Raw genomic sequence first — 27,753 nt, 5'->3', positions numbered from 1 at the left:
ATTTGAAGCTGTGAAATTGGAGGTAAAATAACGCCTGGCAGATAATTAATTTGAATTTTGTGGGGTTTACAACTTCTTGAGTATTCAGCTTTGTTTGATACTTGTATAGTTGGCACTTTCAATTGTAAAAAAAAAGTCCTGACCATTTGTAACTAGGACCTGAAAGCTATAGAAACATTTTACTCTGAAATTTAAACGTTTTTAATTATTAACGTTTTAGTGCTCTTATAAATAATGAAGTGATTCGATTTTTTCAGGGAACAACTTTGATGTACATATTATATAAAAGTGGTATAAAGCTTGTAAAGGTCAGTGAACACTGTGATCTCCAATCGGTGAAGTAGAGTGACTGGATATTTCCTTCGACAAGGGTTTCAAGTCAAGAAAAGTCAAGAAACATAATCTATTAAGTGTTCAGCAAACAGAATTTATAAGTCAAGAGAATCTCAATGATTCATTAGATAATAATGCATTGTGCAAACTTGTAAAGATTTAGAAAAAAGGAATTGATTCACTTTGATTGAAACATCGTGCAAAACCGGAAGTTGGTAGTTAACAGATTGTATAAAGTACTCGGTAGTTCTGAAAGCCGTACAAATACACGGCAGTGTAGGCCGACAATTATATACTAGAATTAAATTGTACTTTTCATTTCATTTGGAGACATCCGGAACAATTCTTTACTATCATAGATGCTTCAAATTTATATACATTTGCAGACTGAAAACTATCTAATCATTCAGATGCCATCAGTAGGGTTTCAACACGAAAAAATCTTATCATAGTATCAGACTTGGAAAAGGGAACAAACCGATATTCGAATAATTTCATCAGAATGGATAGTACTGCTATAGCGTTATCGTTGATAAAACAAGGCATGAATACAACCACTATGGCAACTAGCGGATTGAACAATACAACAACAGCACAAGAGAATACCACAGTGATTATAAACGACTACAATTTGCCATGGTGGCAACAACTGATATTCATAACGTTATTTGTAGTGATTATAATAGTTGCGGCTGGTGGCAACATCATAGTTATCTGGATTGTATTAGCCCATAAACGAATGCGGACGGTAACAAATTATTTTTTGGTTAATTTGGCCGTTGCCGATGCGATGATCTCTATTCTCAATACCTTGTTTAACTTTTTGTTTGTGCTCTATCAGAATTGGTGGTTTGGTGAAGACTATTGTAAATTTTCAATGTTTATATCGCCATGTACAATCAGTGTCAGCGTTTTTACCTTTATGGCTATTGCCATTGACAGGTAAGTCTTGAAGTTTTAATATCTTAATTAAAAGTTTCGATCAATTTTAAAAGGCCTTATATCTCAAATTTGATGAGAATAGAATAAACCAATATCATGTGATTTACTGAATATTAGATATCTGGTTCAGACTAAATGTGATTATTATACACTTAACTCTTAATGCAGTTATAGTGAAAATGATTCATTCTTACTTCGGTACTTAAGTTTTTCTTTTACCTATAAACATTAATAGAACAGTAATAGTATAGTTCTATCTCTTCACCATTAAACCATTGCAACCATTTTCGGTAATTCATTGTGTATTTCGGTCTACCCACTCGTTCAACTGTCTTATTTAAAACCTTGTTTATGATAATCTCAGTAATGGGAAAATGCATAAAAAATACGAGAGGATCTAATTATTTGTTGTAGCTGTCTGATATGTCGGTTAGCGGATTTTGATAACTAGCCAAGATAATGATAATTCATTCATTAGATTGCTTATTATTTCATTTATTTCTAATAATACACGTCACTTTTATATTCCACCTCTTCAAGGAATAATCAAGTCTAATTGTAGACTTTTCTTTATAATGGGCTTTATGGGTATTTTACGTCCTACTGTTCTGATCCAGATTTTGGATTATGAGAACGCGCAACGCCATACCAAAATTGTAACGTAAGCCTTCAAATATCGGGTGATCTTTACAACCTTCGGACCTGCATTACTAGTAAAGGTTTGACAAATACTTTCTGCCTATACCCGAACCTTGATATAAACATAATAGATCAGTCCTTTCCTCTGAGAAATATAATTACTGTCGACATTACTATTGTTAATCAAACTTTCATAGAAATAAACAATCAATCAAATGTTTTTGAGAAATGACAAAATCACAAATTTCAAAATCTTAATAGAGACGTTAATGCGAACTAAGACAATTTACTAATTTTCTCGTTCCTGTCTCATCATTCCTGTTCTGCGAACTCCATGAAACTGTACATGATTCTTAACCAGCTGCACTGATGAAGAACTTGACTTTCAAATCATGTGACAACAAATATATTGTAGAAAGTAATACTACATGGCCATAAAAGTCATATCAACTCTTTCAACCAAGGAGAACTTTGTTGCTGTTCATTATGTCTTCCAGTATTGTTCATCAAGCGTCAGACTACATATGAGTATACAACGACATGATTCTATGTATTTATAACAGTAGCTATTTCAGATTTAAAAGCCAATTAATAGAAATACATTATTATTTCAGAAGTTCAAAGCATTAGTGAGATTTTTGTGCAATACGATCAAATTTAATGAGAAAAAAGCCTAGAATTTTTAATAGAGATCATGAAATATCATTACTAGCACAATATGTTAGCATTTCACCCCACATCCCTGGTTTCTGGTTGTAATACACAACCATAACTATTTATTACATCAATTTAGATCAAATATGGATACTGATATACACAGAGAACTGTGTGTGGTACAACTATGTCTCTGTTGTAGGATTGGAATACATGATAATAAAATTGTTTATTGCAGCTCCCATTAAAAAGCTTTCGTTACTTCGAATTCAAACTTTGTACACTTATCTGTAAAATGAGTTGAAATGAATACACAGAAATAAAACTTACCACCATTATTTGTGACAGATTTTAAGAGTATAAAACAGTCTGGCGGTAATGAAATAAATAACAATTACTATAAGTTTTATATCTGTTGTAAAAACTAATGATTAAGAAACGTGTTTAACTACCTTCTGTATCGTTTACCAGATCTGTTAACTAGTCTACGTTTCAAGATACGTGTGTCATTTGGGAATGAGGCATTGTACAGTTGTTATAATGGATCAACCCTATTTGCCTTCGTATAGCTTCCGTTGATTGCACATATGTTTAACTTTAGCTGAAATAAGCTAATTTGAAGATCTCTGAAAGTGTCACTGTAAGGATCGATAGTGTCTAGGCTTGACTTTCCCACGGGGTCGATATCCCTATGGGTTGCGATTCTCAGATTAGGCATCCACCACCTCATGTTGCATACATCTGAATCTTTATATCTGGATATCAGGTGCTTTGACTTTCCTAAATATTTTGCTGGTTTAACTCAGTATGTTTGAGACCTGAAGAATAGTAAACTCAAGGCTCTGAAACAGGGAATATCTTTTCCTCAGCAAAGTGAGGTTTCAGCACAATGAATGAGACAAACGCCACTCATTCTAATTATGTTATCTAGAAGTTTCACCCCTTTTCTAGTAGGAAAATTGCAATTTGGAAATAAAAATACCATTTTCTTCAAAGGTTATGATAAATTTTCAAAATAAGGAATAGAAACTCTTGAAGAAAAAACTAACTTGTATTTTCCTATATCTCCGGATACAGAACTGATATGATAATTGAATGTTTGTGAAGGAAAGAAGGAAAATGTCAGATTTTAGATATCTTTTAAAATTATCTGAAAAAAGAAACCACATAAAATCATCATTAACGTTCGTCTGCGATTCTTCCTCTAGATATTCGCTACTTTCGTTTTTATTTTTCTTACCTTTTATTTTGATGATATTTTCAATAAAAATATATAATTAATCGAAACTCGCAAATATACAATTTAATCAATATTATTGATATTGAAAATAGGCTATCGTATTCTAGATTAATGCTAAAGCGCGTTCAGGAAGGTTGAAATGTTACCACAATTTTCATTGTCGATTTAATCAAAACACAGCTGCCAAATATATGAATGAATTGTAGACTTACACTAACACATAAAGGGTAAGATGATAATGCTTCGTTTTTACCGGTAGGAAAGCATTTTGTGCATCTGGAGTAAGAAGCCTCCTCATAATTGCGGAAATGAAAAGATTCGTGCTAAATGACTACACCAGCAGATAACCATCCAAAATTTCAATTACGGTGCTGATACAGTGAAAGAAAGTTGACTTAAAGTCTCCGTAAGCGTTGTATTAGCTTGCTAGAATCGCAAGACATCGTGGTCACCATTGTCGACAATGAAACACCTTGAGTGCGTAGTAATAGTCGTTCTTGGTGCGCCGTGGGAAATTATTATGGTCGCATAGGACGACTGATTTAGAATTTATATTTTTTTACGGAGTTTGTATTGTTTTTTTTTTCAATTGCCAGCAACCTGTTACATTATTAATTGCCGAAGATCTCAGATGGTCGCAATCCGGTGTTACGGGCTATAGAGCAAGCAAGTTTCAGGCTAATATCTCATATGCATGATCATATTTGCAGATTTAAAATGATCCTTAATCTCAGGAGCTAAATGGCGAGGCCGGATTCCATAAGGTTGATTGCGTCATTGTAGATCAATAATATCTGCAACAAGGTCCCTATCCGTTGATGTACCATGTTTCTCGTCATCAAATTTTCCCATTTTCTCAATATGTTGATTTTTGGTTTCGTTTTGCGGTTCGGATCGTTAGTACTTGGTTTAATATTTCCATAGTCCTTCCAACTTTAACTGTCATCTTTTTCATGCATTTTCCTTAATTTTGTCTCTGCCAATTTATTTTGATATTTATTCAGTGATCAGGCCTGATGTATCTTGTTTTCTGGTATTAATCTGAGGTAATTCCAATAAACATCTGCCTCCTCTCAAACAAACAGATAAAGAGTGCAGTGAACTTCTGAACTAATACATAATGTTAAAGTTAATAGCTGGTTAGATTCTATATAATCAGAGACGTTTTTCCAGATTTTAAAAATTTATACATGAGATTTGTTTTCGATTCATAGATATTGTAGAAATAGAACATTCATGGCGTCAGCACATCTGTAAATATTAAATAATTACGATATCAATAAAGATACGCTTGTAATTAAAGAGAGCCTACCTCTCGAAAGGTAAAAGTTACGCCCAGAAGTTATCGTATGAAGGTTTCAGTTGATGAAAAGTATACAGTTTCTCTACACTCGAATGTTTTGGTACATCTGATATACCGGAGGATTGGTACTACCTTTAAAACCTATGTTAATGCGAATTATATTCAAGTAGTATGGCTGTTTTCACTCTACCACACACAGTTATGTTATTTAATGTTCTGCATTTCATGTTCAAAATTAGTGAGCAATGGCAGGCTAATGGCATTCTACTGCCAACTTCAATATATATTTTATATATTCCGTAATAATGCAGTCCAATAAATATTTATAATATAATTGAAGTGGAGTTTTATGTTCCTATTTTTTACCGTGCTAATCAATCAAAATGGAGTTTTACCTCCGCCTAATTACGCCTGCGAGATGCTCTGGCGAACCTTTCTGGGATAATGACATTGCAGCAAGTTTTATGGTTTAAGTTTAAGTTTTCTTGGGTTAATGAATCGCCTGTAACTTTACAGAATATCATTTTTCCTTTTCTAAACTGATTTTCGGTGAAATATTATTGAAACAAAAACAGTGGCTTCAAATAATATTCATTTAAGTACAAATGCTTTACAATTGACGTAACTTTGGACTTAGGTTTAAAATTGGAGATGCCTGTTTTGCTGTTCAAACTGAATATCACCGCTGTGCTAATTACATTATTCAGTCTGCACAATAAAACCATAATGATAATAATTATGTAATAGTCATTAACATAATTTGTTAATGTCTGTATAGAATTTTAATGAACCTACACACATGTAAAGATATCTATCTTACTTGGAAGAAATGGTTTGTCGTGTGTACTATATGCAATTGTAAAGCTCAATAAATCTTATGGTTGCATGTTGTGAAAAATTCCAAAGCCATTCCAAAACATTTGCCAACCCATATTCAAGATGTCATAATATTTAAAATAGTGCGTCGAGTATTTCCAAGATGTTAAAGATTACCCGTTTCTTGAGGTCTCCTTGCCCCGGTCGTTAAAATAGGGCTGTGACCTTTTTCTAAGTAGGATGAATTCCAAATCACAATCTATTCTCTCCTAAAAAACACATTTTCAAATGATTTTGATAGTAACAGTTTCTGGATTTGAATCATGTTGAATACATTATGTTGGCGAGACAAGGTTTGAAGATCTCAACGTCACGAGACCTTGCCCTTGAATTGTCAATTAATCAAGGAATCATTTTGTCTAGTTATCAAATGTTTGTAGGTATGATGTGCAATATTAGCTACAGTTATCTTCGTGAATAATTGTTGTTAGCCTCTTTATCAATAATTGACAAAGGTATCCAGATAGCCTAAAAGAAATAAAATAATATGGTTTACCAACTTCTTACAAATTGTCCTTACATGGTCCTATGTATTTTCTTACAGACAGACTTCTCTCTTATGTCAAATACACGATATTTTAAAATCATTTGGAATTGTCTGGTAACTTGGCTTCAGGAAATATTTGACAGTAATCTCATAATTTATCTCGATATGTTAAATCGGAAACATTACATCAATAGTCAATGTGGATCACATTACAATACCATACCATGACGGATGTGGGATTTTAATGCTGTTCTTGTGGGGAATATTAGGCACCATCCAAGATATTTTGTATATTTATACATTGATCTTGCCAATTTATTACAAGTCTTCAATTTGGACTAGTACACTAGAGCATTACATATAACATGGCGACCAAGTTACTTTGTTACATTGGATACTTTGTGTAACCAGAACAATAAAAACCATGTAAATACCTGTCAATACCCTCTTACCCTGTTGACTTGTTCATCTTTATAGTCATACATGGTGCACGTTAGGCTTCATGTCAGATCTACCTGTTATGGAACATACCAAAATATGTTTTCAGATTGGATACCTAGGGCGATTGGAAACAAGTAACATGATATGTTCGTCTTTAATATTTCTGACATGTTTAAAATAAGATGGAATCTGGCTCTAATTTTATTTACATTTCTTCGATGTAAAATAGATACACGGTGGAAACCATATATTCCCGCCGACCAGATGCTTTCTCGATTAACTACGGGATTTATAATATATAATTTATGGCCAAGATAACCCAAGAATGTGACTTTCATTTGAACATTATTAAAGGAAAAGGCTGCGTAAATTTCTCAAAATCTATGTTTTTATGTCAAGTTGGAAAATGCTTGTGTTTCTTGTATGACTCAACATGCTAGCAATGAAAATTGTGTAGTATGTATTATTTTCAATCAATCTAATAATGTATTCTTTAAATGCCCATCCATCAAAATCTGATATGTTTAATACTGACCCTTGCCTTGTACTGCAAGCCTTCTTGTTCAGTGTAATTGGGTTAGACAAGCAATTTCATTTTAAGATTATTTCCATAACATGATAAACGTGAGAGAAATATGATGCATAAATTGCTCCCACATCTGTTGACATTTCTAAGGTTAATATCCTAGATGGTTTGTAACTTTTTATTTGATTGTGATTCGCAGATGATCTGATTAGCTGTTAGCAAAAGCTCTGGCTCTCACTAAGGTGGAATTCTCGGGCGTATATTGTGAGTTGGCTTGACCTGGATTATCTCAATAGGCGTCCTATGATATAATACGTAATTGTCTGGATTAAGCAGACCCTGCTGACTACTTTATGATATAACTACTATTTAATCCTCTTAGTTCTATGGTTTTGAACGATTTCTTAAACGTCATGTATTTTTCAATGATAAAATGATGTTTCACGCTTACTGTTCTGTACCGTAAATTGGAGTGCAAAGACCACAAGATGTAAATTTTTTCCCGATGCACATTTATGGCGACGAATAAACATTTTAGAGTTGAACGGATTGTATAGTAAAAATTTCACACATATTTCAACAAACTACGAACAGATTTCAAAAAAAGAAGAAAGCAATTATATTGTCTATCTTTGAAGTGATCGTGGTCGTTATTGTATTTAAATATATGATATAGTCAATTTACTAGTAAATTATTTATTTTATGTGTCTGACAACCTCACGGGGGTCAGGAATCTGATATAAAGACTAGTTCTTGTCATTATTAAAGTAATAACTATTTCTAAGTTTAAATCTTTACAAGCCCAGATATAAAATGACGAGCTTGTTTCCGCCGATTAAAGACTGTCTGTTTGTCGGGTTGCCGTATTGTGACGTTATAAGCTGCAAAATGACCAATAACGCATCATGACTAAGACCTTAATCACACTTTATAAGAATAATACCACTACGTGAAATAGGAAACAACCACGTGTAGTTAAATGTATATGTAGATTAAACGGACCCCGGCAAAGGGTACTAATTTAGCCATCTTTAAGGGAGGCAACCGTCAATTAATTTATTTATTATCACATCTCGAGTTAGTTCAAAGAACAGAACCACAAATTAGGTATGGTGGAAACACAACCTGTGTTCGACATATGAGTTATATTTATTAGCAAGATCATTGTCAGCCTTCATCGCTCGGAATCATCTCCATTGACTTAGTCACTGTACAAGATTGATCAAACAATAAGTTACAGTTTTATAATTCAATAGAAAAAAAACTGGGTAACCCAATTCATACAAGAATTTTTATTTTTACACGTTTTTGCATATTATGTTTGTATAATAAAACAAATTCAAAAAGAAAGCAATCACGAGAATTAAATGTGGGGCATTATTAATCAACAGTCACCTCTGTCAGTTGTAGGTAGCAATGTAGACTGAAGACTGTCCAGTAGTTGACAACCTATCAAATAAGAGTTCAGACGAGTCATTGAAAGCTTATTAATATCTATTAACCACCAATCACAGACTATATAGCCAAGCTAAACTTAAAGTTGCTCAACATTAGAATACTTTTTTTTTTTATCATGTCTGGATATTTGGACACTTCTGACATGCAAATTTCTTCGGGAACCCTATGTTACTACTTGTGTTACCAGAGTAGATATAATTTGTGTTTTGAACTCTCTGCGAACTGACGTTTTATAGATGATGCTCAGTATAGCGATATCTCTTCTTGCAACAACCTATTATTACCTACTATACTATTCCTACTTGGGATTTACCGATGGAACTGAGGTATTGGTCTTATCATTCTATACATGAACGATTAGAAGAGAAGAAGTACCTCCGTTAATGGATTAAGATGCAACAAATGCCAACAACCCTTTCTTCCTGGGTTTTCTGTAAAACTGAAATCCTGTTGGGATCACAAATTATCCCACTGTTAAATAAATATTGTTACATTCAAATTTAAAGACCAAATCAATGGACATCCGAGGTCAATTGAAAGGATGGCGTCTTAAACGTTTCGGATGCAAAACTCCATGAACTAGGGAGTTCCCACACAGATAGATGTTTAAAAACCTGTAATATGCCAAAATAAATGCAGGAAAAGTTTCATGTCTCACTGTGTTAGCCAGAATATAGAATATATCTGGTACTGATGGACTCTATGAAGCGGTATGGCCGATCATTTATCCCATTAAACTAGAGCTTAAATGTCGTTGAGTAAGTCGAGTTAGTGTCAAGGCACAATCAAGATTCAGATGATAAACATTATGGTGATTTTCTGGTCTGGAGAAAGCTTTAAATGCTGTTAATGTGATTTCTTATCTAAATCGTTATGGTGACACAACTATAGTTATAAATCAGACAACTCGATAGTGTTAATATTTCTGTAAACCTGGGGAATACTGGAACAACATCAGGATACCTTTATTTAACTCATTAAATAATAAAATTTATTGTAAAGCGCTCTGAATACAATTTCAGCATTCTGGAATTAACTTTGATGCTCACCCTTTCAGAACTCCTGATGCTTTTCTACGACTGGCTTTGTCCACTCGACATCCCTTTTGTTGTCGATTAGCAAATACATGATTGTCTATGTACGAATATATGGGCATCACTTGAATAACATAGGGCTTATTCCTTACAAATCATTCCACGTGCTTGAACTTATGTATATCATATTCACAAGATAAAATAATGTGTAATATCAAAGTTGAATATACGACCATAACACTGCAGTGACTTGAAATGATTCCATAAGCTAATCTAACAATTTGCGCTTGCCTTAATATATAGATTGTCAACAGTTAACTATGTCAGAGATCAAAAACTAAACGAAATATAATATATATCTAGAGTTGGAAAGATTATTGGGTCGACATGACCACAAGACCATTATTGGCACTAATCTAGTTACTTTCCGATCAGATTTTCAAGCTATCAAAATACATTAATCAAAAATATACCCAATTGACGGATTCATATCAAGTGAATGTTTTAGATTTTAAATCCATTTTTCGTGGTCTAAGGTAGTAAAATATCGTGTTTCTGAGACCAAATAGGACTAATTACCTACTAATTTAGAAAAGCAAAATGATACCATGTTTTACCACAAATAGATCAGTCTAAAGAAAAACGACAGGACCCAAGATTTTTCATTATTTGAAGATCCAAATTGAATTGACTTCGCTTCAGGTTGCAATAGTGAACTTTTTGGGGCAACATTTGATGCTTACACTTCACATCAATGAAAAACCTGTTGAACTAAAATGCGATTAGAGTGATTAGTATGTATTCCTGATTCACCTCTCCTATTCTAATACCGAAAAGGTGATACTTATCCTTACTTGTTGAAAATCCTCGGGGACTTTCAGTTAGCACTTAAAATTAGCATGTTTAGAAACATCAACAGACGATAAGGTGGAATTACTGTCTCCCTTGTCGGAACTTAATAAGATAAGTTAATAATGATACGTAAAATCTCGAGTATTTCTTTAAAAGCATCTAGTCGATCGGAAGGGATAATAAATCGAGGCCCCGTGTGCTGCAGGCTGTGCACGTTAAAGAACTCTACAAAGTTGGAAATAGAACAATAGTAGGCCAATAGGCAGAATTCCCCTACTTGCACGTCATCAATAGTCTGATAGTGCAGAGAAAAATGATGTATAATTCCTTTGATTTAATTTCATTTCATATGAATATTGATTTGCTGGACACATAATATGGCTGAAATCTAAATCGAAGATTGTTTGGCCGGATCGGTTGTACAAGATAAAGCTTTGCTATTCTTCAACTCATTAAAAATGAATTTCGTTCATTAGGAATAAATGTCTTGACAAAATGACATTTTCTCTGGAATTGATTAAATTCTTTACCTAATTGTGAGGTAATTTAAAGTGTACAGGGAAAGGTTCCTTTAATAGATAACATACAAGATAAATAATCCGCCTACTCTGATTTTTTAATCCAAATATCAAATAGATCAAATGTATTGACAATAGATCGTGTTTTTTAATGTTCAAAGATATAATGCGTTTATACACGCAACTCTCTTGTTTTTTATGACTTTACAGTAAAATGTGTACATATTTTGTATAGGGATAATAAAGTCCTCACGCACTATTGGGAAATCGGCTCATCAAAATACTCTCTGTCGTCTTAATTATTTAGAAGGCTATAATATATTGTCTAATCCAGTAAAAGCTCCCGAGCCTTCAATGACCTGTGTCTAGATGGAAACTTATATTTACCGCTTTTCAGACTATTGGTCTTTTTCCAATAACACTATGCCACGTGGATCGCAGGTTAGCGGTGTTATTTTACTCTGTAAGTTGATGCTGCTATAATAATGCTATATTGGCATCCTCAAGACATTGTGTGCCCTCCATATCTCTTTCTATTATTTTTAGGATCACATCTTGCTGTAACTGTTAATGATTCGCATAATTTGAAATGTTAAATACATGTTGCCATGGTTGACAAGATATCTTTAAAGATGATAGTTTAGAAATTTCAATATAATAATGATTTTAAAAAAAGCCACAAACATAGTTTCGTGCGATGTCTACATTTGTCAATGTTCCGACGACTCAAATGCAAATGCTTGTGATATATAAGTAAAGTGACAATCAAGCCAACTTTTGTTAAGTGATTGCAGGCAGATATTTTATAGGGATACATAGACTTTAAATTCATCAGGGAAATTTTATGGTCGTTACATCGAACTACTGGACAAATATTACAAATCTGTTTCTTGCATCTTGGCTGGTTTGAGTGGTTCAGACATAAATATATCAGGTTAGAGTGGCGGGTGTCGCGCCCGAAGCAGACTATGCTTACTCGTTTCGAAACATCTGATGGTACTTCTCTTTGTAGGAGTCCACTCTCGATTTTGCCATGTTTTGGATGAGATTTTGAAATCGTCTTGTTTTTTTTTTTTTTTTTATTTATTCGCCATTACAGTCAACAGATCAATTTCAGCTATCCATATCAATTTATAATCTTGACCAGCTTCTTCTGCAATTGAGCAAACAAGCACCACTCTACTTAGACTATATAGTACTTCCAGGGAGTTGAAAGTATTCGAATAAGCAGCTGTTGTAAATGAATTCATAATTTTGATCATAATATCTGCTTCTAACTTCGAGAAAGTGACGATGGCAATATTTTTACGTTTGAAGCACATTCACAATATCAAACTATTAAGAACTTCGTACTTATACCTTGACTACAAAAGTCACTATTCTTGTTTCACGGATTTCAGCGATCTGATTGGATTATACGTAAGCGAATACAGCGAATCAGATCCCTCGACAAAAATGCTGTAAACATTATGTCTTGGTGTTCACAGTTTTTCGGATCTGAGTGAAAGTATTCGCTAGAGTACACATTAATGTATTTAAAAATAACACTTGCCTTTTTTGGGGGTGGGGGTGGGGGAGGGGGTTGCAAGATTGTATTTAAGGGGATGGGGCTATTACAATCAAGGTATACGTCAAAAGTTCGTAATAGCTTTGTGACATTGTGAAGAAGCGTTTATGGTAGAACCAGAACAATGATTTTAATGTAAGTTCAATAAAAAGCTGAAATTGAGCTTTCATTATTGTTAAATATATGCATTTGTTATATGAAAGATAAAGAGTAAACTTAATGTCAATTGTATTTAGCTTATAAAATATCCTAAACTGCTGATATTTTTCTGTATACATAATTCAGGCATCCTCGGGCGGTGCCTTTGATGTTGGAAGTTAATTCATTTGATGTTTGTAACTAACTGTGGGTGTTTAAATGATATTGTTTTTAATTATTAATTTGTTAATTAGCAATAGCTTATGTCTCTTGGGTTAGAAATTAATTAGTTTAAATAATTACAGTTGTCAGCTAAATATAGGCAATAGTCCTTCTAGTGCTGAGTTACTGACGATAAGACTCAAAGAAAAAAGAACTAAAATAGTAATGGAGGTTCTGCGTCTATGACCAATGCCTCTTTTACAAATAGCTTCATTTTAATCTGAGAATTTATTAAGGATTTCCCAATCCGATTATAATACAACCAGATGTTTTGAATTAGATGCAACTGCGCAATACAGAAAAACAATCCGCACAAGCAAAAAATTAGCTTAACCAAAAAAAAAAAAACTCATCCAAAGCAGGGCAAAATCGAGATCAATAAATGTATAATAGTGGACTCCTCAAACAAGAATTACCATCAGGTGTTTCGAAAAGAGTAAGCAGTAAGTAAGACACCCGCCATTACTATATAGGTGAAAATCATGAGATCAATTCATGTTTGACAAAAGAAATACAGAAAAACAATCCGCACAAGCAAAAAATTAGCTTAACCAAAAAAAAAAAAAACTCATCCAAAGCAGGGCAAAATCGAGATCAATAAATGTATAATAGTGGACTCCTCAAACAAGAATTACCATCAGGTGTTTCGAAAAGAGTAAGCAGTAAGTAAGACACCCGCCATTACTATATAGGTGAAAATCATGAGATCAATTCATGTTTGACAAAAGAAATCTACCACAAAACAAGAAGTAGGTTTGTCGTACTTGAGAAGGAGTTCCCCATCATCATAATAGTTGTGAAATGCCATAAGCTGGAGATTATGGTATGCTACTGCACCTGAATGGAAAAAGGAAAATACTTTCTACTAATTGATTTTCATGGACATTATCGATAATTTTAGCAGACTAGATTGAGTAGGCTGGCTGCATTCATGTGACCAAAAGAGTTCTTTGTAGAGTTAACCTCATGGCAAGATTTAATTGTTGAATTCTTGGATTTGGTCATTGGATCAGAGATTAGAAAAATGATATGAAATGGATGGAATTTTACGTCTTACTTTTCTGTACCATGTGGGCTAATGAAGACAGGCAACACCAGACCGGGTGCAATGAGGGACATTTTGTTAGGAAAGCAGCATTAGCCTGCTCTTCTTTGATGTCCAACTGTCGAGGGACCTTTAACGTTTACAGCCTGTAGCACACACAGGTCTCGGTTTGTTGTCCCATTTTTCCATGTCAGCCCCTCTTATCTGACAGGGGGAAACCGAGGTATTATCTCGACCTATGCCGGGATGGAACCCTGGATCTTCAGGTTAGCGAGCAAGCGTCTAACTCACTGAGCTGAATGTGGTATGCCCTCTCATATCCGCTGATGTGGTAAAATCTATATTTTAATCAGAAATAGTGTTATCTGCCTTTAATGTAATTTTATATCCAAAATAAAAACATTTTGAGCACTAAACTATAACGCATTTTCATTAATTTGATTTGTAGAGCAGATATTTTTACAGTAATGATATAGTAAACAATCAAGTTGAAATGTTCTCAATCAAGATTGTTTGTAAATTTTAGTATACTTTGAAAATAATAAGCCAAGATTTAAAAAGAAACCAGATGGGAACAGGATGTAGAAATGAGAATTTTAAATTAAAATATGAAATTATGAGAAATATTGATGTGATGTTTTAATATAGATTGTAATAATGTTTATTATAACGGATGAAACCTCTTATATCTTATGAACACTAATAAATTATATGCTTATATTAGTTCTTAAAGGAGTACAGTCTTCTATTTTGGTTTGCTCATGTAGTTGAAGTTAAAAAATGGAGGTTTGGAGCAATCAGATATCTCAGATAATGGTATAACATCCTTGTCTCGAATGCTAAAATTGCTATAGCACTTTTAGTTTTCATCCAATTCCAAAAAAACTTTATAAACACTGGTAGGTCGTGATGAAATATGGTGAGATATATTAGTTCCTTTTCTGAGATTGGGTGCTTAAGACTAATATATGTTTATCTTTATACTTAATTTAAAAAGTTATTTCATATAAATCACTCCAAATCCACCTACATTTTTCTTTAAATTAATAAAAGAATGCGTAGTAAGGTTCAATAATTTTTCAACTTTTTCATGACCCTTCTCGAGCCACCCAGAAACTTAAATTGGTTTTAACGCCTTATATGTGTTTAATTACCAGTCTTGCTACCGTGTATAGTCCTCAGGGAGGCAACGCAACTCAACAGTTCAAGACGTAGCTCGTTATTGTCTCTGTTGAAGTCTGCTACACATATATCGATGGCAGATGTCGTCCAACAGTGTTAAAAAATAGCATCTAGTTTTTCCTGAGGTAAAGATTTTGCAAAATTTGAAGCTGAAATAATCCTAAACAGACTTAATTGAAACATTGATTAAAGTACTATTTTAATAGAGGCTAGTTGGTCCGAGAAACTATTATAGGTCCGAGCTATCAATCAGAATGTTTCCGATTCCTCCAAAAACTTGTGTGATTGGTGTAGGGTATATTGTGCAATTGTCATTTTTTTAAGAGACGCCCATTTATACGAAAATAGAAGCTATAGAAGTTTTTCACACCAGATTACAAATCACGAATTCTATTACTAAGTGATAAGGTCCCTAAAGTAAATTCATTCTTCGTTGAAAAGCGTTTTTCCAGGAAGATTTTAACTTCACAGCTGGATGAGAGTGGAAATGTTCTATTTTGTCTTAGACTTTTGCCAATTTACTGAAAATGACGGAATATATTTCATATAGTTGGCATCTTATGCAACATTTTAAAATGAGATCAACTGTCAAATTGACACTTTCGCTCAAACAGACACGGAATTCAACTTTTTGGGAGTGTCTGTTTGACCAAGGACCAAACACTAATTAGAATTTGATTTAATTCAACCACCAATGAAGCAAAACTGTCTCCGCTCCGCTGTCCTAAAGTCATCAAAATTTATCAAATGCGGAAAGATGCATTTACTGTTGATAAATATCTTTAATGTAATATTTTATCATTACATGTATAAATTTTTCATATACTTTTGCCGCTCGTATATTGGAAACTGATAGTTTTCAAAAGTTTTGAGGAAAAGGTGTTAAGGACGCCGTTTGAGAGTCGAAGAACGTACTCCATTGGCTTGATTAAGAAGATTATCAGATGTTTCACAAAGGGGTTCATCTTCCGATACGAATATGAAATTACTTGCCCTGTTTGGTTTTGAATTTTAGTTGTTGAAAGCTGACGTCTAGGATAAAATATACACTGCTGTGGAATTTAGAGATGCATGTTTATATGTTATTAAAACTGAGAGTGATGTCAGTGTTTTAAATATTAGTGTGTTTTAAATAATTTTGTATATTCCAGGTATATGGCCATCATTCATCCGTTAAAGCCTCGGTTAACAGGACGCATTGTACTCACTATAATCGTTGCTATCTGGATAGCCTCGTTTCTCCTGGCTTTACCTAATCTACTGTATGCTACAGTTTATGATGTTCCCAAACAAGACGGTACTGTCAGGTCAATATGTTATCTGGAATGGCCAGATGGTGGCGCTTCTAAAAGTCTCGCAGCTGATTTGGCGTAAGTACCATTCAATCTTTTACAGCTCACATCATTTTGGAGATCTGGAACAAATGTCGCCTTTAACAGTTAACGTCACTTCCATTTAAATTATCATTCAAAATTGCATACGCCGAGTATGAAATATTGATAAACAATGGCCACAGAGATATAACTGGTGGAAAATTACATTCGTATGTTAATTCAAAATACTTTTTCTCAGGTTCCGCAAGATCATTATCATCCGACTAAATCCCATATTTAATGAGCATCTACTCATAAGAAATGTTTTACTTATTTAAACCAAACTGCGACCGCGATTGAACTGTACAGCGACTATCTGTTTTTACTCAGTTTGAAACTACGTTATTAAATCGAGTACCAAAAAAATACTACATGTGGGTTTATAAAAAACGTGAAGAATTGATATTTGGAGTAAAAGAAAACAGAATTCGTCAAGAAAGTCGATGAAAACTAAACTTCAGATGATAGACGTTATTTGTCGATATTAATCATATCTGATTTATAGAATGTAACAGGGGAAATAGGAGCTAGTTTTATACAATATCAATATTATCTTGAATTAAAAACCAGTAATTGAATTTGTCAGGTTTAAGACTACATGTATTGTACACAGTGTAAGGTATTAAGCTAGTTAACAAAATCCATTATGTACATGTTTAATAAAAGGAAATGTCATGGTTCTCATCAAGGGATATAAACCTGTAATTATATAATTTAGAAGCTGATTGAAATTTATGATTTTAATTCAGTTATCCAATATAAACGAAAAATCTCGTCTTCTGACACCCCCTTTATAATAATAATAATGTGAGAATGAACTGTATTGAGTATTAGTTGTGAAATGGAAATGATTTATTAGGAATATATCCCTTCACGTTAATTCAGAAATTCCATAAACGGAAATGTTATGAATTTTATTTGTATGAATAGAAAAAAAAACTAGGTATGAACATAACGTGAGCTTGAATAACAAAGTGGATCCAGTTTACCTTTAAATTAAAATGCGGTAAACAGAGATTATGGTTAAAAAAACAAGAGGGGGTGGGAATCAACCTCACTCGGCATATTTTTGAGACTGCATATAAGACAAAATCAACAATTTCTATTGTTACTTCACTTCTCTGAAATTTAAATGATCTTTATTTAACACTCAGATATTTTACATTAGGAAAACATCACAACCAATAATTCACTGATGCTAATTTGTAGTGCAAGATTTGCTTTTCAAAATATACTCGAAAGGAAAAAAGACATGGAATATGTAATTTGTATTTAATTAGATATAGAAAAGGGCTTCGAATTAAATCCTTTTTTTATTTGCTCCAATTTCTAAACAGTTCAATAAACGATCCATAAACTGCATGGAATCGCCCCCGAACTTGAAATTTAAATAAAACAGCTATTGATAACGGACTGCCGGGGGATGAACAGGTTATCTTAAGAGCTACTACAAACTCTATTTACATTGACAGAAAGAAAGAGTTGAAATTGTTTTTTAATAAAAACTAAAGTAAACCAAGTGCAATGGTTTGAGCTAATGTAATGTTGTGTTCCTTCTATTAAGAATCATACCAAGGAAATATTTAAATAATAAATTCTATTATTGAAATAATAAAATCTTAGAGGACGCAAATGTTATTGATGGATATAGGAGTCGGCGAGTCCATCCATAATTCCTAGGCCAGATTCGGAAAACGTTCTGTTAGTGGACACGGAATTTAAATAATATTAACTTACAAATACCTTCAGTAACGTAAATGAATGTGAATACTATTTTCCTCCCTATTATGTCATCATGTCAGCCATAAACGTAGGGCCTTTCGATATTTACTTCTTTCAAATTGTAACAGGTTGCATTTGTTTGGTCCAAATCCCCCTCAGACGACTCACAGACGAAGATAACGTCACATACTCGATCATGACAGTGAACATAATCATCATGATGAATAGAACCTTCACATAACGTAAATATCCTGTGATCCTTTGGATATCTTTCTTTCACTTTTTTACGCGAGTCCATCTTTAATGGTACAGCTATTTATTACAGTTATCTAAATGGAAATCAATTCTATATTTTAAACCAGTCTGAATGTTTCCGATATTGTAAATGGAAATATCTCATATAATATTACTATCGAAGCTGTATGAAACCATTGAACGATGTAGTTTTTATTAGCGTTTTTTTTTTCAGTGAAATCTAAAAGAATTAATAGAGTAGTGAATCAAACTGCTTTAAGCGCATGCAAAAACGCGCCCAGAACATGATTAGATTAGTTGCCATCTTAATTGTATGAAATTTGTCTAAAAATGTTATTTTCTTTGAGTGAATAAGTAAAATAAATTAAATTCGTTTTCAAATATTATATATTCATAATTCAGCTGCTACTGGCATTTATTTACATCTATTTAATTGATTGATTTTGTGAATATTGACAAATGCAGAAATTGCCAGAAAAGTACAATTTTTGCAACGCTTGTTTACAATTTTTTTCGCCCTTTAATTTATCCTCTAAGAAGTACTTGATCATATCTAACAGTTGCAGACCAAACCTCTTTCTCGAATACCCACACCCATTTACAACATGATCAACTGAAATGAAGGCATATTTCTTTCGGTTAACTTTTCATTACAATATTTTCAGCTGACAAACAATGCTGAACGTTGAACATACTTTCCAACTTAGTTCGAACTGCTACCTGTTGCAAAGTAAGATACGCCCATTTACCAAAAACAATTTGTAATTTAAAGATGCGTTTGGTGCAGAGATTCCAAGGCTGCGATTACATGTTCTTTCAAACTCAAACGAAAACTCAATAAGAATTGGACCAGAGCAAACCCTATCTAAATTCTTAGAAAATCCAATTACCTGCTTACTTGTGTCCTAAAATACCTTGACCAAGTACAACGGATGGCTCGGTTAGCGATTTTTTTCGTTTGTGGATGACTACGGACAGCTTTATCCCTTTGACATCATTGTTGTGGGGGACTTTCCTCTCCTCCTTTGTTTACTGACCCAATACAGCTCACCTTATACATTGACGGTTTTGCGGAATCGTAGTAAATACACATGTAATCACGTTTTGAGTTTGAGTTTGAGTTACGCTTACGTACACATGACGTAATCACAGCCAAATTCATTCAATATACTGTCACTATAAAGATACACACTTAATTTTAACCAATAATCATAACGCCGTCAATATTTTACAAATCGTACTCAAATTCGAATTTGTATATTATGATCTTGTGGTAGTATACCTAAGTACTAAATTTGATGAAACTCTGACAACAACTGTGGTTTCTATCACAATGACATGCCAGCGACTTGTGGAAGGAGAGAGGTGAGATTACAATGTGGGCGTACAAAAGACAAGAGTTGATATTTCTTTCTTACAAAAATACATTATAGTAAAAACTGTACTTCTAGAAAAGTCTTGTTTGAGAATAAACTTCAATTACACACATTGGTATCAAATTTCACTACTTCTATCATCTGCTTTATTTCAACTTCATTCATAAAAATAACATGAAGGAGATGACGTCATGGTGTAATAATGATAATGAAGAAGGCAGGTAGTAATTGTCTTGCAGTATAGTTCCTGAAGTAAAGTAATTAAATATGGTACCAAATATACAGAATTTATTTTCATACTTAATATATCTCTATAATTAGTGCGCAGTTAGTCAGATTTCGACTGTTTTCAATTTATTTTAGCACCAGGTATGTTCCCTACTGTAATTAACTCTAACTTACGTCTATAAAAAAATGACGCCAACAAACTAGGAGACAACCCAGGGGGGGGGGGGGGGGGGCTTAAACTTTTTCCCCAAAAATCTTGGAACAAGCTAGGGGACACCTCCATATAAACCCTGTAACAAGCTAGGGGGCACTTCATATAAACCTTGTAACAAGCTAGGGAAAAATTTATATAAACCTTGTAACAAGCTAACAAAACTATCCATATAAACCTTGTAACAAGCTAGGGGACCCTTCTTATAAACCTTGTAACAAGCTAGGGAATAATTTATATAAAACTTGTAACAAGCTAGGGGACACTTCATAGAAACCATGTAACAAGATAGGGGACACTTCATATAAGCCTTGTAACAAGCTTGGAGACAATCCATATAAACCTTGTAACAAGCTAGGGAATAATTTATATAAACCTTGTAACAAGCTAGGGGACACTTCATAGAAACCATGTAACAAGCTAGGGAACACTTCATAGAAACCATGTAACAAGCTAGGGAACACTTAATATAAACCTTGTAACAAGCAAGGGGACACTTCATATAAACCTTGTAACAAGCTAGGGGACACTTCATATAGACCTTGTAACAAGCTAGAGAATAATTTATACAAGCCTTGTAACATGCTTGGAGACAATCCATATAAACCTTTTAACAAACTTTGAGACAATTCAATTAAAAATCCATATAAATCTTGATATCAGGGAGAATTGAGGCGAAGGTTCGCTACTTCGACTATAAAGTGTTGAAAAGTATTTTGTTTTTAAAACAACAGCTTTAAGATAATTTTATCTTTATCTATCACAGATGTAATTATCACAGTGAGAATAAAACCACATAAAACTTTTAAACTTAAGGGTGATTTAAAAAAGGCTGTTGATTTGCTAGACAAATTTCCGATGTGTCAGAGCCAAGTAATCAAACTTCAAATGGACTGGCCTCTTCAGACGCTTTTATTTTTAAATGTTTTGTGGATTGAAAACATTCGAATCTACTTAATTGTCACACACAAGTGAGGATAATTTTAACGATTGAAGAGCCGTTTAAGATCGAGTATAAATTTTAAAACCATTGTTATATAGCAGACATCTTATTCTTAGCGGTAAGATTGTTGCTTTTGTTGCTGGAGATCTTCACTACACGTCACGTCTAAGCAGTATTGGCATTTGTGGTGGGTAAAAGTGTTTCTTCACAATTCCAGATCGAGATGTAATCGAGTAGACGAAGAGTAGCTCTTCTTAACACCGATAACTTCGTTTTCATTGAGCCAAATACAAAATTAGAGAGTCATTAATGTCAAAAAATGGCCGAAAAAGACTTTTGGTATGATTTTGAAGGCATTATATAATACTATCGCCTCTGTTGATTGGATCATCTTACAGATTAATGCCCAATCACTTGATCTATCTCACAAGATGGTGAAATGCCATATATCTATAAACCAGCACATCCTTTCTTACCGTAATCGGATTATTCAAAATGGTGACAAAAGAGATTGAACTATAGGCTTAACCATCAATCACTAAAATAATTTAAATATCTTTTCTTCTTGTATATTGAATATATCAGATTATCACTTCACTTTGAATTTCTTGGGATATAAAACACATTAAAGATTCTAAATCACTTTTTATCTCATTTAAAACGGAAAAAAGACATCAGCCTCTAATGAGATTCCCCGTAGTTCATTTCACCACGTTATCTGGTCTATTTCCGGTTGCACGATGACGTCATGGTGATAAAAGACAATAAATGAGTTGAGATAACAATGTAAAGCTCCAAGGATTTCAAAAAGATAATCGTTGGTATTAAAACGGAAATAATTAAAATTTCAAAGAATTGAAAGGAAGTAGGATAATGGTGAGGTAGTAAGATTTAACAATGTAAGCTACAGCTTCGCCTACGGATGAACACACTGGCAGACCGATATTAATCATGAAGTAAAATGTTGTCTAGCGGATGCCCCATCTTTACAACTATAATTACAACTCTAGTGTAAGGAAATATAGACATATTCCCCGGGCACCTGCACAAAATCGAAATTATCTTGTCTGATGTTTAATTGGAGACATATTTAAAGAGATTTAAAAGTGGTTTTCTCAACTGTTGACGAGTATCGCATACACTGATACTAAATAGTGTATAGATTTGCACCATTTCATTATTAGTCAGACGTCAACTAAGCTTTTATGACGTCCTTGTAAAAGCTGCTAAATCAAGGTACCTTTGCAACAGTGTTGTCATAATGAGTTTAGTTTTAGTGAATTGCAAGACCCACATACGTTTGTTTGGCTGAAAAAATTAGAATAGTGGGAATCGATGCTATCATTGTCTCCAGTTCACATAAATAATTACAATCACTTTAAGTGAAATAACCAGATGAATGTTCTATCACTAAATTGTCTTTACTAAATATATGAAAAAATCAAGTTTGAAACGGTTTAATATCATTTAGATTATTTTTTTGAATGGAGCAAAAAGAAAAAAAAATTCTTTCTATTATTTTTTTTGTATTTTCAGATATAATATATTGCTGATGATTGTCAACTATTTCTTGCCGATGATGACTCTAGCTTGCACCTATACCCGAATATCGTGGGAGCTGTGGGGAAGCCAAGCTATAGGTGAAACTGTACCGATGCAGGCCGAACGGGTTAAAAGTAAAAGAAAGGTAATTGTCTTTGTGTCACCTTGATAAAATGAATTGAAGGATAAAACTGTGAATTCAGATAATTATGATAATGAGGAAAGATTAAATAATCTCACCGTTTGTTTTACTTGCCGATGTGGACTATCAATCTTAAGGCTTTGAGATTTTCAGTTCTGGGGGCCTCGTTCATTCTAAAAAAAATCTATTATTAGCAACATCTGGCAGATGAAAGCTACCTCTTCACCGAAGAAGTTAGATAAGATTAGGCCTTAAACATGATCACGTGGATAAATTTCTGTTCTGTCGACCAGATGTGCTTTCGAATATTTCACATGTATGGATGGGGAATATATCCAATGATAGATAATAAAAATGTAAGGATTTCTAGGTTAGACTTCACCAATTAATTATGTTTATACTAATTAAAAGTTAATCAGAGAGGAAACTTTACAAGTGAATCAGGAAGCCTGTTAAATTCCGTTCGTCTATACGATTTTGTACCAGGTATGATATAAATACGGATTCTTATGGAAATAAGTGTTTGTTTACTAGTAATGGCCTGTCTACTTTACTTTACTCTTTAGATTCACTGTCAACTTTATATCATCGATTCTTTGACCTCCAAGATAGATTCATAATAGGCTATTTCTTCATGTCTTTTGTAAAATCATCTTCCAGTTCGTGCACAGAGGCCCTATAGCAGTTCATCCAGCTTTATAATGACCATTACATTTGATCAATTCTAGTTAGTGCTGAACTGATCCACAATACGCTATTGGGGTTATATGTGACCTTGATCACATCCATAGTTCTGATACAGAGGCTTAAGGGATCCATTGTGTAGATAGCAATAAGTCTTCTCCATCATATCATTCTGTAAAGTTACTGTCTTCGATGAAACTCTCTTGATTCTGTTCAACATTTTATAATTGCTACTGGCAATTATAGGAATTTGATACTTTGTTGTTGTATGAACAAAAGTTCTTAACATTAATGCATAAGAATATTATACAGAAACAGCATTGTCCAGAAATGAGAAAAGTCTGTAATGGACCTAAATTATTAGCATCTTCGTGCTAAATGTTTTACAAATTTCAGGTCTTTAACCAAAATCCATATTTAATCATTCTTGATATAGAAACTGGATTTTCGCAGTTGGAAGTGTGATGATGAATCCTCCAATTAACATATGACAGTTGACAAGACGAGGATTATTCGTAGCCATAAAAGATATATTAGTATGTTAGTAAAATAGACAAAATAACATGAGAACGAACACCCAAAGTCGAGATGATCCATAATGGGTCGAAACAATCACCCATGAAATAATGAAATAACAATATTCATGGTGTAATAACAATTTTGACCTGTAATTGTTTGAGACTAGATAATGGTGGAGATTCTATTCACAGTGTCTATTACTCTACATGAGATTGTAATCCAGGGACCCATTGTCTACACAAGGATTAACTAACCATCGTTATTGGAAATCTTTACCAACTAATAGCACCTTAGATAAAGTAATTTAGATAATGTATTGCATACGAAGCCATCGTGTTGATCTAGTCGTATATATTATATAAATTGTTTGGTAGATGTAAGGGTCAAGACTTCAGAAGGGGATAACTGTCAATGTTTTATTTATGGTAAATCAAAAAATAAATATGCTCTTAAATTGTAGTACATGCTACCTGTCCGGAAAACAAACTGTACTTAATTTAACTGTCCAGTAATTAGATTTGTCGTGAACAAAGTTCCAAAGTTTTCTTTTTATTATATCTTAACAATATTTTCCCCTTGTGAATATGAAGATACCAATTGATCTACAAGTCATGTTCCCAGAACCATCAAATCATTATATGTAACACATATTGAATAATACCTGTTATACGCATCGGTGTAATAAACCGGAATGCGTGACGACTAATCATATTCTTCCAATCTTCAACCGATGTGTTTAACGACCAATAATATCAATTTAATTCCCATTGGAGTATTTACGGCATATAATTTGATGAAATGTAAGAAATCAAAATCAGTTCGTGTGCTCAAGAGAACGAAAAATTATCTTTTTATGACAAAGCCACAATTCACAATCAGGTTTTCTTGCTACTTGATAAGGTAATGGCTTACTAAAGAGATAGCAAAGGGTGATTTCTTTGTAATGGTTCATTACTCTTTCGGCTTACTTCCTTATCGAGTTATTCAAATGCAAGCGATTCGTTCCACGGGAATTCAAATTCAGACAAAGCTTTTTTAATATGAACTGAGGGCTCGGGCAATCAGTGTGCGCTTTCATCTCTTTTTGTTTTTCTACATCAGGACTTCTGATTTGCTAGATGCAAACACACTAAAATGAAAAAGGTTTTTCAAGTTTGAATAACTATATGGAGTTGCAGTGTGGCATAATAACTCCTACGGAAACATACTATTTAATTTGTAACTTAGGAGTAATAGTTATAATGATTATTGTTGATAAGTTCTATTTCATTCCTTTGATTATTTGTAAATGTCAGGTTGTCTCGACCTTTAGTATTTGTATTTGTATTCCTAATGGTCCACGAGGATGTGGCATCGTTACTAACGTGCTGATGAGATGTTGATAAATTGTGGTCTATACGGTGGACACCAGAGCGTAGCTGTACCTATAATTAAGATAAATAAGACAAATTTATGGATAGATACTTCTGATATTTATTACCTCAACGTTTCAATGTGGTTCTCACACTGTCATCAGGAATATAATTAAGATGTTTGCTGTTTGCTTTGCAGGTAGTAAAGATGATGATTGTAGTTGTATTGATATTTGCTGTCTGTTGGTTTCCAATGCATCTATATTTTATTCTAACCAATGTCAAACCATCTATAGTCTTTATGGAGAACATTCAGCAGTTTTATTTGATAATCTATTGGCTGGCTATGAGTAATTCCATGTACAATCCTATAATATACTGTTGGATGAACGCCCGGTAAGTACTTTCCAACGCTATCTAAAGTTATGTATTGATGTATCAAATGATGTGTTCAAAAGTGTTAATAATTCGGTAAGGAGTTAAGGATCATGGTTTTGACATGGTTTTTGAATATTTTGGAATTTTCTGCTCAAATTATTTTGACAGTATCATTCTATTACCTGCATTTACTATTCGGTTATCAGACTTTGCTAACATTGCTAACAGAAAATATATAATATATATATATTTATAAAAAAAACTTTCTATAAATCTTGTATTGAATATCAAGCAATGACTGATTATATTCATGCTATGCAATGTGTTATGATAGCAATGTATTATGTATAAGGCATTAAGAACAGTGTTATTAATTTGCCACTGATTCTTTTTAAATCTTTAACGTATAAAACAGTATCGTCATTATTCAGAAAACCGATATGATGAATGAGCATGTACGTGAAAAACGTTAATTGCCATCATTATTTTGTCACTTCTTTAATATGCATCTGATAATTGGATCTAATCGTCGCGTTGGTGTGATTAATGATACTCTGTATTGCCTACAAGTCGACTCTTGGTCCCTTATCAACGTTTGATGAAATTGATTTGCTTTTATGACAGTGGGTTAAAGTTTGAGCGTTTCCATTACAAGGTACTTAAGAGATTTTAGCAAATAAATTGCATTTATTCAAATTTCCAAAAGAACGTCATCGTTGGCGAGGGACGAACCCGAGATTATACGAGATTATGTTCTTGTACAACCATCATGTGTTCTTGCACTGTATAATTGGGTCCATTTGTAGCTTTAGTCACCATATTTTGCACTGTTCATTTCCAAAACACTCAGTTGACGCAAATCGTTTGAAATTTTTTCAGATTTCGGCAAGGGTTCGTCGCATTTTTCAGCTGTAGTCTTTATCGAAGAGATAGACAATTTATCGGTCACAAAGTTTTATATTCTGCTCGATTACAATCATATACAAACCACTATGTGTAATCACCATTGTGACGTCGAGGATTTGCGTCATTCGAAATGGTCTCAGATTTGTATTCACGACCTCGCCACCAAGTGCTGTAACATTACACCAAGATAAAGTGACCTAATGCTACTTATTTAAGATAGTGGATGCTCCAAAGTTACTTGAAATTTGGCTTCTTTCAGATTTCGCCATGGGTTTATAAGATTTTTCCGCTGTTCACCATGCCGACAAAAGAAGAAACGCCACGTTGGTCATGATAGAGCTTTTTACTCGACTCGTCTCAGCAGTGCATCGGAGAAATATGAACGTAACGGATCGCTGATGCACACGCAGATGGATAGTTTGGATGATACAACGTCTACGCCAAGTGTGTACAGAATGCACCCAATAAAACAACGTACAATACGTGATGACTCAATCTGAAGGACAGTCTAAAAATTGTCAGAATACTCAACACCAACAAAGACCGGCTTACCTGTATTTAGTTTCAATTCAAACAGTGGAATATGACTACAGAAGTACATAAAGAAAGATTTATATTCAGTTTTTAAGTGTGACGGACGTGACGAATCGTTTGTGTGACTAAG

At 33.5% G+C, this 27,753-nt stretch overlaps 1 protein-coding gene across 1 annotated transcript; it reads left to right on the top strand.

Annotated features, from left to right (window-relative positions):
- Positions 1 to 835: 835 nt before the first annotated feature.
- Positions 836 to 27,589, top strand: LOTGIDRAFT_107384 (hypothetical protein; the record flags this gene model as incomplete). The annotated part of the gene is made up of 5 exons (XM_009063804.1): positions 836 to 1,275; positions 16,610 to 16,828; positions 23,103 to 23,253; positions 26,005 to 26,201; positions 27,349 to 27,589. The coding sequence occupies 5 exons, from the start codon at positions 836 to 838 to the stop codon at positions 27,587 to 27,589; spliced, it is 1,248 nt and encodes a 415-aa protein (XP_009062052.1).
- Positions 27,590 to 27,753: the final 164 nt, after the last annotated feature.

The sequence above is a fragment of the Lottia gigantea genome (assembly GCF_000327385.1).
Source record: "Lottia gigantea unplaced genomic scaffold LOTGIsca_6, whole genome shotgun sequence".
NCBI lineage: Eukaryota > Metazoa > Mollusca > Gastropoda > Lottiidae > Lottia > Lottia gigantea.
Note: the sequence above shows the minus strand (reverse complement) of the source record. Positions and strands in the feature narration are given on the sequence as shown.